Here is an 11,628-nt window from a genome sequence, read left to right as displayed (position 1 = left end):
AAAGGTCTATTCTTGAAAGTTATTATGAAGTATTAATGACTGCAGAAAATACACACATTTATAGTATAACACTCCATTAGGTCACAACTAACACATATCTTCACATAAGGTTCACATTAGGTTTTTCTAAATCCCTTTGGATTTATTTGTGTAGAAAAGTCACCCTCTCTTGTGCTCTTGGTAATAAATATTACTATAAATCTATCGCATTACTGTAAAGGAAGAACGCTTCTGTTTGTGGTTTCATCTATTTGAAGACGTGGTGTAAAATAGTACTGATCTTCTGTGGCTGTAAAAATGACATAAAGAGGATGTAACTTCTGATTGGATGACATAAGATCATATGGATTCCTATTGGATGACATAAACATCATATGGTCCTTCTTTCTTTTCTGTCTGTGAGATGCTCTGCATATGAACATCTGCTTAATGACTGAAATGTAAATGTTACGTCGGTGAAAATGAAACTACTGTGACATCATTGCATCATTGTCACTTCCTTCTCCCTCTTATCCTATTGGATGACATAAAGAGGATATGGATTCCTATTGGATGGCATGAAGATAATATGACTTCTGTTTGGATAACGTAACGCTTGATAAGACAGGTGTCTAATCAGGGGTGGAATTTAAGGATTCCAAGCACTGATCAGCCGGGCTAGTAAGGTATATTTTCTGCTGATCAGCCGGGCTAGTAAGGTACATTTTCTGCTGACCAGCCAGGCTAGTACACGCTTAGAAAAAGGGGATTCCAAAAGGGTTCTTTGGCTGTCCACATACAAGCACCTTTATGGTTCCAGGTAAAACCCTCTGTGGAAAGGTATCTAGATGGAATCCAAAAAGGTTCTACCTAGAACAAAAAAAACGTTCTATCCGGAACCAAAAAAGGGTTATTCAAAGGATTCTCCTACAGGTACAGCCGAAGAACCATTTTAGGTTCTAGATAGAGCACATTTTTACTAACCAGCCGGGATAGTAGGGCACATTTTCTACTGACCAGGCCGGAAAAGGGAAGGGGAGTAAAGAGGTGCATTGTGGGGGTTCGGTGATGTCATCATATCTGCAACCCCCCTGTATTTTGGGGATCCCTTGACCCCTAGGACACACAATGGTACAAGGACAGAGGTTAACATACTGAAAGTGCTCTCTCTCTCTCTCTCTCTCTCTCTCTCTCTCTCTCTCTCTCTCTCTCTCTCTCTCTCTCTCTCTCTCTCTCTCTCTCTCTCTCTCTCTCTCTCTCTCTCTCTCTCTCTCTCTCTCTCTCTCTCTCTCTCTCTCTCTCTCTCTCTCTCTCTCTCTCTCTCTCTCTCTCTCTCTCTCTCTCTCTCTCTCTCTGTCTCTGTACCTGGGATTGGCTGGAGGAAGGGTTGGTAGTGCTGAACTCCGAGTATCTCTTCTTCTGTGGTGTGCAGATACAGGACAGGAGCTTGCCATACTCCTCTCTAACCTGATGAGGGCAGCAGAGCACAGTGTTACACACTACACACTACACACATACACACACACACACACACACACACACACACACACACACACACACACACACACACACACACACACACACACACACACACACACACACACACACACACACACACACACACACACACACACACACACACACACACACACACACACACACACACACACCATACCGTTTTGTTCAGTAGGCAGTGCATGATGAACAGCAGTGCTCCCTGTAGAGAGTTGAGGATAGTGAAGAGATATGTCATGACCACTGTCCCCTCCTCTTGGAACTGGAACACTCCAAATATCCACATAGTACCCAACACACACAGCTGGGCCACTGCTGTCACTGTGAACACCCTGGAGAGAGAGAGAGGGAGGAGGAGGGGAGGAGGGGAGGAGGAGGAGGGGGGAGGAGGGGAAGTAGGAGGGAGGGGAGAGGGGAGGAGGAGGGGAGGGAGGAGGGAGGACGGGAAGGAGGAGGGAATGAGGGGGGAGGAGGGAGGAGGGGAGAGGGGAGGAGGGGGGGAGGGAGGAGGGAGGAGGAGGGAGATAAGGGGAAGAAGGGAGGGGAGGGGAGGAGGGATGGGAGGGGTGGAGGGGGAGGAAGGGAGGGAAGACAAGGGGAGAAAGACAGTTTTAGAAGTTTTATTTCACAAATAAAATCTGAATTGCATTAGTTAATTCATTCACACACCAAGGATTTTGGGCTGTTCTAATATTCCCTTTATTTCTCCATTCCTCTCTCTCTCTGTCTCTCTCTCCATTCCTCTCTCCATTAATTACTTAAAAATCATACAATGTCTCTCACAGTTGAAGTGTACCTATGATAAAAATTACAGACCTCTACATGCTTTGTAAGTAGGAAAACCTGCAAAATTGGCAGTGTATCAAATACTTGTTCTCCCCACTGTATATATATATATATATATATTGAGTAGTTTAGTTGTTTTAAGGGTATATTGTCTCACTATCACTAAGCACGTATAGGGGTGGTGGGATCGTTGAGGTTGGTTCTCTCCAAGGCGTAACCAGCGGGAGGGGCTGGTTGTAAAGGCCACTCGTGGAGGTGTCTGAAAAACTAAGTCGGCTGCATGGGGTGAAGATTCCCGCTGCAGACAGGTTGTTCGGTGGAAGAATGTAGTTTAGCGGTGGGCACTATCATTGGGTGGGATCGCATAAAATCAGGCTCAAGGATGAATAGCGCTGTAGTAATATTGTTAGATTGTATTGAAAAGGTGAATACGATAGTTGAGAGTGGTGTTGTGTTGCGGGAGACACGGACGTCGGCGTTCCCTCTTATGAATCTGGCGAAGAAAGTTAGACTTTCTAACGTTGCCCGCTGTTGTTAGAGAAGTGTTGGAGCGAGAGTTATCTCGTCTTGGACAACTTGTTTCTACAATAATTGTTTTTATTTTTGGATGCAAATCGCCTTTGTTGAAACATGTCGTGTCTCATAGGAGACGAGTGCACATGATTTTAAAGAAGGATACTGACGAACTGAATTTAGCGTTCAGTTTCAAGATTGATGCGTTTGATTATGTGTTCTACGCTTCTACTGAATCAATGAAATGCTTTGGGTCTGGAAGAGAGGGGTACTTGGTGCGAAATTGTCCAGAGAATGAGCGCATAGAGCCCGGTAGCAGCTCTAGCGCTGGTGCAGCTTAAAAGGCATGGAAAATGGAAGGGCACTGATGGGCTTCCTGTTGACTTTTTAAAGTATTTTTGGGGCTATATTGGGAGAGGATTAGCTAGCAGCAGTTAACGATGGTTTGACTGGAGGGTTACTTCCGCTAAGCTGCAGAAGGACTGTCCTCACCCTATTGCCAAGAAAGGGTGACCCTAGGGAGGTGAAGAACTGGAGGCCAGTGGCCTTAATGTGCACTGATTATAATGTCCTGTCCAAGGCCTTGTCCAACAGGCTGAGGGAGCTATTAGGTTGGATGCTGGTCTAATTTCAATTGATCAGGAAAAGGCATTTGACCGAGTTGAACATTAACACCTATGTTTTAAGTATATTGGAGAGTACCTAGGGGATGAGGAGACAATGGAGAAAAAAAATGGAATGGGGTGGTTGAAATGGTGGAAGGGAGGATGTTTAGATGGCGTTGCTTGTTATCTCTTACGTCATATAGGGGGTGCACTCTTATTGTTAATAATGTGGTTGCCTCTGCACTGTGGCATCGGTTGTCATTTTTTAGAGCCACCAATCTGGCCTTCTGGCCTAGTTACAGGCAATTATGGTAGATATTTTGGGGGGATAATTATCATTGGGTTCCACAAAGTGTTTTGTATTTGTCTAAAGAGGAGGAAGGACAAGGTCTTGTACATCTTGCTAGTAGGACTGCTGCTTTGCGGTTTCAGTTTATTCAAAGGTTGCTTTATGGACCGAAAAATGTGGTGTGGAGAGGGGTGGCAGGTCTGGTATTACAGAAGGAAGAGAGATTAGACTTAAAGAACTTCTTAAGGCTAGGGGGCAGTATTCGGACGTTTGGATGACTGAGGTGCCCAAAGTAAACTACCTGTTACTCAGGCCCAGATTCTAGGATATGCATATGCATGGTAGTATTGGATAGATAACACTCTAAAGTTTGTGAGTGTCTGTGAGTATAACAAAACTGATATGGCAGGCGAAAAACCCGAGGACAATCCATCCAGAATTTTTATTTTCAGCTCAGCACTGATTACTATGGCTGTCTATAAGGATATAAAAGGAAAACCTCCCAGATTGCAGTTCCTATTGCTTCCACTAGATGTCAATAGTCTTTAGAAAGAGTTTCAGGCTTGTTTTTTGGAAAAAATGAGCTAGAATTTGTAGTTTTTCTAAGTGGCTCCCATTTTAGCTGAAGTGTTTGTAGCGTTTTCCGGTGAGGGCGCGCACTTCATAATTTATCTCCGGTAATGAACATACTATTCTCCGTCTTAAATTGGATCGTTTATTTACATATTAGGGTACTTGAGGATTGATTAGAAATGTTGTTTGACTTGTTTGGAGGAGGTTATTGGTAACGTTTGGGATTCATTTTGTATGCATTTTGAACGAGGCAAACCGGTGGATTACTGAATGAAGCGTGCAAACTAAATAGACTTTTTTGGGGATAAAAAGAAGGACTTTATCAAACAAAACGACAATTTGTGATGTAACTGGGACCCTTTGGATTGCAACCAGAGGAAGATCTTCAAAGGTAAGTGATTTATTTTATCGCTATTTCTGACTTTCGTGACGCATCTGCCTGGTTGTAAAATGTTTTTAATGCTTTTGTGTGCTGGGCGCTGTCCTCAGATAATCGCATGGTATGCTTTTGCCGTAAAGCCTTTTTGAAATCTGACAAAGCGGCTGGATTAACAAGAAGTTACGTTTTTAATCTCACGTGGGACCTGGCCAACATCCAGTGGAATTGCAGAGCGCCAAATTCAAAAACAGAAATACTCATTATAAAAATTCATAAAACATACAAGTGTTATACATCGATTTAAAGATTAACTTGGTTGAATGACATGTATAACATGGTATCATTGCAGTTAATGCTTTCGTATCTGTCATTCATTAAGATGTTGGAGATGGATGTCCTCTCTGTGAAAGACTAGTCTTTGTTTACAGCCGTAGGGGAGACTTTCAATAAAACTGTTTTTATTTTGGGGTTTCAATACAGTAAGCAGCAGAAGAAAAAAATGTCAATTGTTACATTTTATTTTGACACACACACACACACACACACACACACACACACACACACACACACACACACACACACACACACACACACACACACACACACACACACACACACACACACACACACACACACACACACACACACACACACACACACACACACACACACTCCTTACTTGATCTTGTTTAGGTTGGAGAGGTCAGGGTTGAGACTCGAGAACTTCTGGGCCAGCCTCCAAACAGTGATGATGAAGATGAAAGCGTTGAGGATGATGATGGTGCACACTGGGCCGAAGAAACTCCAGATGAATCCTCTCTCCAGAGACAACCAACAGCTGACAGAGAGGATAACATTAGATTTAGGTTAAGTACATGTTATATTTCTGTTATGTTGTGTTAACTTTAAGTTAGGTTCAATCAAGGATCTTTCTCTGGAGACAACCAACAGATTACACACAGAGTGGAAATAGTTAGAATAAGGTTATATTAAAGTTGGAATTATGTTATCTGGTGTTATTTACATGTTATAATTATGTTTAATAAAACTTCTCTCCAGAGACAACCAGCAGCTGACAGGTTATTTATTTGGGACACACGCAACTCTCTTTATCTTTCTCTCTCTCTCTCTCACACACACACACACACACACACACACACACACACACACACACACACACACACACACACACACACACACACACACACACACACACACACACACACACACACACACACACACACACACACACACACACACACACACACACACACACACACACACACACACACACACACACACACACACACACACACACACACACACACACACACACACACACACACACACAGAGTTAGAGACTCAGACACACTGTACTCACTGTTGTGTGGTACCGTATCCATCCGGGTAGGTGATAGCAGAGATGATGACAACAACCAGTGGCAGGCCATATCCCACAGCATACAGGTACAGAGGTTTACAGTAAGAAGAAGAATCACAGAGCTTCATAAAATACAGGTACAGAGGTCTACAGTAAGAAGAAGAATCACAGAGGTTCATAAAATACAGGTACGGAGGTTTACAATAATAATAAGAAACAAAGAGCTTCATAAAATACAGGTACAGAGGTTTACAATAAGAAAAAGAAAAACAAAGAGTTGAACCTCTCTTGGGTAGGGGGCAGTATTTTCACATCCGGATGAAAAGCGTGCCCAAAGTAAACTGCCTGTTAGTCAGGACTAGAAGTTAGGATGTTAACTTCTTAGCGCTAGGGGCCAGATTTATTTTTTTATTTTTAATAACGTACCCAAAGTAAACTGACATTTTCTCTGGCCCAGATCGTAGAATATGCATATAATTTACAGATTAGGATTGAAAAACTCCAAAGTTTCCAAAACTGTCGAAATATTGTCTGTGAGACAAATAATACCAATTCTGCAAGCGAAATCCTGAGAAAAAGTAACCCGGAAGTGATATATATTTTTTTAAATCTTTGTTTCCTGGCCTGTCTAACCTCCATTTAAAGGGGTATCAATCAGATTCTTTTTCCAATGGCTTCCTCAGGCTGTGACCAGGCTTTAGACGTAGTTTCAGGCTTTTATTTTGAAAAAATTAGCGAGATGTTTCAAAAGAGGTCAGGTGTCCTCTGAATATTTCCTGACCCCTCTTGCGGGAGGAGCTCACCATTTTCCTTTTCTCTCTTAATGAATAGGTTATGCTCCGGTTGAAATATTATCGATTATGTTTGTGAAAGACAACCTGAGGTTTGATTATAAAAAACATTTAAATGTTTCTACGACCATTTCGGATACTTTTTGGGATTTGTCAAACGGAACACGGCTTTTGTTTTCTCAAAATAATGCGCAACCCAAATGCCGTTTTTTTGTGATAAAAGTAATATAAAGAACATTTGTTGTGTAACTGGGAGTCTCGTCAGTGGAAACACCCGAAGATTATCAAAGGTAAGCGATTAATTTTATTGCTTTTCTTACTTTCATGACCAAGCTAACCAAACTAATATAAGGCTAAGCTTTTATAGCATTGAAAGCTACACTCACAAAAGCTTGGATTTCTTTCACTGTAAAATATATTTTCAAAATCTGACACGATAGGTGGATTAACAACAAGCTAAGCTGTGTTTTGGTATATTTCACTTGTGATTGCATGATTATAAATATTTTTAGTAATATTTTTGAATTTGGCACCCTGCAATTCAGCGGTTGTTTAGGAAAGTGAACCCGAATTCGGTATCCGTAGCGCAGATAAGTTAATATAATTGGTATATTTGGATAGGGAACACTCTAACGTTTCTAAAACGGTTCAAATAATGTCTGTGAGTATAACAGAATTAATATGGCAGGCGAAACACAGAGGACAAACCATCCCACCCCCAAAAATTCAGCCTACCACTATTTTCAATGGCTGTCACTGTTATTATAAGGCGAAGTCCTCCCAGGTTGCAGTTCCTAGGGCTTCCACTAGATGTCAACAGTCTTTAGAAAGAGTTTCAGGCAATTTTTTGGAAAAATGAGCCAGAAATTGTAGTTTGTCTAGGTGGCTCCCATTTTGGCTGTAGTGTTTCCAAGCGTGTGAATGAGAACGCGTTCTTTGGTATTTTTCTCCGGTAAAGACAATAACGATTCTCCGTCTTAAATTTTAATGTTATTTGACTTGTTTGGAAAAGTTTATTAGTAACGTTTGGGATTCATTTTGTATGCATTTTGATGGAGGGAAACTGGGTGGATTATTGACTGGAGCGCGCCAGCTAAACTGAGATTTTATGGATATAAAGAAGGACTTTATCGAACAAAAGGACCATTTGTGATGTATCTGGGACCTTTTGGAGTGCCAACAGAAGAAGATCAAAGTTAAGGGATTTATTATATCGCTATTTTTGACTTTCGTGTCGCACCTGCCTGGTTGAAATATGTTTTTCATGTGTTTGTATGCGGGGCGATGTCCTCTGATAATCGCATGGTATGCTTCCGCCGTAAAGCCTTTTTAAAATCTGACACCGCGGCTGGATTAACAAGAAGTTAAGCTGTATTTTGATGTATTACACTTGTGATTTTATGAAAGTTAAATATTTATAATACTGTAGTTTGAATTTCGCTCTCTGCAATTTCACCGGATGTTGGCCAGGTGGGACGCTACTGTCCCACCTGCCCATAAGAAGTTAATAAAATAGCAGTTAAAAGAAAAGGTAACACACCAAGGTAGATAAGAGATAAAATAAAGTAGTAAGACACACACTACCGTTCAACACTTAGAAATGTCCTTGTTTTTGAAAGAAAATAAAAACATTGTCCATTACAATAACATCAAATTGATCAGAAATACAGTGTAGACATTGTTAATGTTGTAAATGCCTGTTGCAGGTTTAAACGGCTAATTTTTTATGTAATATCTACATAGGCGTATAAAGGCCCATTATCAGCAACCATCACTTCTGTGTTCCAATGTCACGTTGTGTTAGCTAATCCAAGTTTATCATTTTAAAAGGCTAATTGATCATTAGAAAACCCTTTTGCAATTATGTTAACACAGCTGAAAATGGTTGTTCTGATTAAAGAAGCAATAAAACTGGCCTTTAGACTAGTTGAGTATCTGGAGCATCAGCATTTGTGGGTTCGATTACAGGCTCAAAATGGCCAGAAACAAATCATTTTCTTCTGAAACTCATCAGTCTATTCTTGTTCTGAAAAATGAAGGCTACACTGTATTTCTGATCAATTTGATGTTATTTTAATGGACAAAAAATTTGCTTTTCTTTCAAAAACAAGGACATTTCTAAGTGACCCCAAACTTTTGAACTGTAGTGTACATAATGAAAATATATAATAGATTAGGAAATAATATAAATACACACATTACGTATCTAAATGAATATAACATAAATGTATAATACAGAAATAAATACAAATATATACTCTAAATATATACTAAGACATAATAATGTATAACCATAGAGTAAATATATCCAATACCTTATGGTAGTGTTGAAGACCAGGACCACCATGAGATAGAGCTGAACCCCCTCTAACAACATCCAACTGAAGGATCCTAGGAAGAACAGGTGGAGGAGACCGGCTACAACCCTACATCCTCCCTGAGAGAGGAGAGGAGAGGAGAGGAGAGGAGAGGAGAGGAGAGGAGAGGAGAGGAGAGGAGAGGAGAGGAGGACAGGGAGTAGGAGTGGAGAGGAGAGGAGAGGAGAGGAGGAGTGGAGAGGACAGGGAGTAGGAGTGGAGAGGACAGGGAGTAGGAGTGGAGAGGACAGGGAGTAGGAGTGGAGAGGACAGGGGGAGGAGTGGAGAGGACAGGGAGTAGGAGTGGAGAGGACAAGGGGAGGAGAGGAGAGGACAGGGGGAGGAGAGGAGAGGACAGGGGGGACAGGGTGGAGGAGAGGAGAGGAGGGGAGAGGTGGAGAAGGGGTGGAAAGGAGAGGAGAGGAGGGGAGAGGAGGAGAAGGGGAGGGGAGGAGGAGAGATGAAAGTAAAATTGAATATTCAAAAACTTAGAACTGACTGGATGTAAAAAGGGCTATTTTTAGTTATTTGTTTGTAATCCTGGGTATACAAAGGGGTACAAGATCCTTGGGGGGGAGCAACACCAAATCTTCAAAGTGACAAGGAAAATATTATAAAGATAAATTGCTATATATACCTTGATGGTCAGATTGACACACACACAAACACATACACACACTCCCCACATCGCTATACCCACCTTGCTCTGTGTGTGAGAGATGCCGGTGAGGAAGACGAGGTCAGCGATGAAGAGGCAGACACAGAGGTGGAGGTGGATGGTGGTGCGTGTCCCCTGGATGGACCGACACAGCCAGAAAGTCAGGATGCACAGCAACAGACACACCACAGACACCGACAGACCCAGCCACGTCAACAGACGCAGCTCAAAGGTATCCGAGAGAGAGAGAGAGAGAGAGAGAGAGAGAGAGAGAGAGAGAGAGAGAGAGAGAGAGAGAGAGAGAGAGAGAGAGAGAGAGAGAGAGAGAGAGAGAGAGAGAGAGAGAGAGAGAGAGAGAGAGAGGGGAGAGAGAGAGAGAGAGAGAGAGAGAGAGAGAGAGAGAGAGAGAGAGAGAGAGAGGAGAGAGAGAGAGAGAGAGAGAGAGAGAGAGAGAGAGTTTTGAGTTTTGAGTTTTGAGTTTTGAGTTTTTATAAAACCTTTATTTTCTACTCAAATGTTAACATAAATAATAACACACTGCCTTTTCAGAAATGAAACAATGAATGTAATTCCTACACAAAATAAATAAAATAAAAATACAAAAGAACATATACATTCAACTTATTTCCTCAACAAAAAATAATTTCCCCTCCTCTACAAAACAAAGCGCTCCTTCATATGCCCACTTCTCCTCAAACAATGGGAGATCTTTTACAGCTGAGAAGAACTCAAAATCCACTTTTATTCTTGCTTTCACTAATCCTTTAAAAACACATCTTATATCCTTCTCATATCCCGTGTCTATTTTATGTTTCCTACTCAAAAAAATTGACATCTTAGCTTGTCCCAAAATAAAATTTAACATTTGACATTTTCTTTTCTGTTGCTTACTATATTGAAACCCCAAAATAAAAACATTGTTATTAAAAATCTCACCTACAGCTCTAAACAATGATTCCAGTATTTCCAATAAAGGTTTTATCCTCTCACACTCCATAAAACAGTGAAAAATGGTTTCTCTTATATTACAAAAAGGACATCCATCTCTAACATCTGAATTAATGACAGATACAAAAGCATTAACTGCAATAATGCCATGTAACACCCTCCATTGCATATCACCAGTACCCTTTTGTAACGGTGGTTTGTACAGTGCTCTCCATGCTGGCTTTACCTTGTCATCAATTCCCAATTTTACCCTCCATGGAGTGTCTTTTCTATTTTTCAATTTCTCTTTATTTAACACCTTAACACACCCTCTATACAAATCCTTCCCATTCACCTCATCCAAACCCACCTCCTCCAACCCTCTCAAATCCAACAATACACCCTTTCTCTCTGACTCTGGGATATTTGGTGTAATCCCTAATCTTGGAAATGAGACGTCTTCATCTTGTTCCTTCTTCTTGTGGCTATTAAGCATTCCCCACTCTTCCGCAGACAGAGCTTTCCTGCAGCTTCCCAGCATTTGTCCAACAATCCTTTCCGACCTCACCCCCAAATGTTCAGCCAACTGTCTTCCATCCATTAAGTCGGGCCCAGCCATTGCCATTAACTGTCTTAAGGTGATTCTTTTTCCCTTCACCAGAATCTTGGAGAAATGTGGAACAGCTGCAGTTGTACAATCCAGTCTTGCCCCAAACACCAGAGGTTCCTCCAACAGCCAATGCACTGACTCCGCTGAAGTTCGTCTGGACACCTTCATGATGCTCCACACTCTGAGAAGACCTCTGTAAAACGGAGGTACTCCCTCCCTAGAAATCTGGTTACTATCAACCAGAAATAAAGCCTTCTTTAAACCT

General features: G+C 41.5%; 1 protein-coding gene across 1 annotated transcript; it reads right to left on the bottom strand.

The window, feature by feature from the left end:
• Positions 1-848: 848 nt before the first annotated feature.
• LOC120023578 (adhesion G protein-coupled receptor E5-like) lies at positions 849-10,066 on the bottom strand (the record flags this gene model as incomplete). Its single annotated transcript, XM_038967617.1, has 7 exons — positions 849-1,095; positions 1,345-1,446; positions 1,655-1,826; positions 5,319-5,477; positions 6,021-6,121; positions 9,132-9,248; positions 9,869-10,066. Coding segments are annotated over 7 exons (891 nt in total), but the record flags the coding sequence as incomplete, so codon positions are not given.
• Between the last annotated feature and the right edge of the window lie 1,562 nt (positions 10,067-11,628).

The sequence above is a fragment of the Salvelinus namaycush genome, chromosome 2, assembly GCF_016432855.1.
Source record: "Salvelinus namaycush isolate Seneca chromosome 2, SaNama_1.0, whole genome shotgun sequence".
In the NCBI taxonomy this organism is placed as follows: domain Eukaryota; kingdom Metazoa; phylum Chordata; class Actinopteri; order Salmoniformes; family Salmonidae; genus Salvelinus; species Salvelinus namaycush.
Note: the sequence above shows the minus strand (reverse complement) of the source record. Positions and strands in the feature narration are given on the sequence as shown.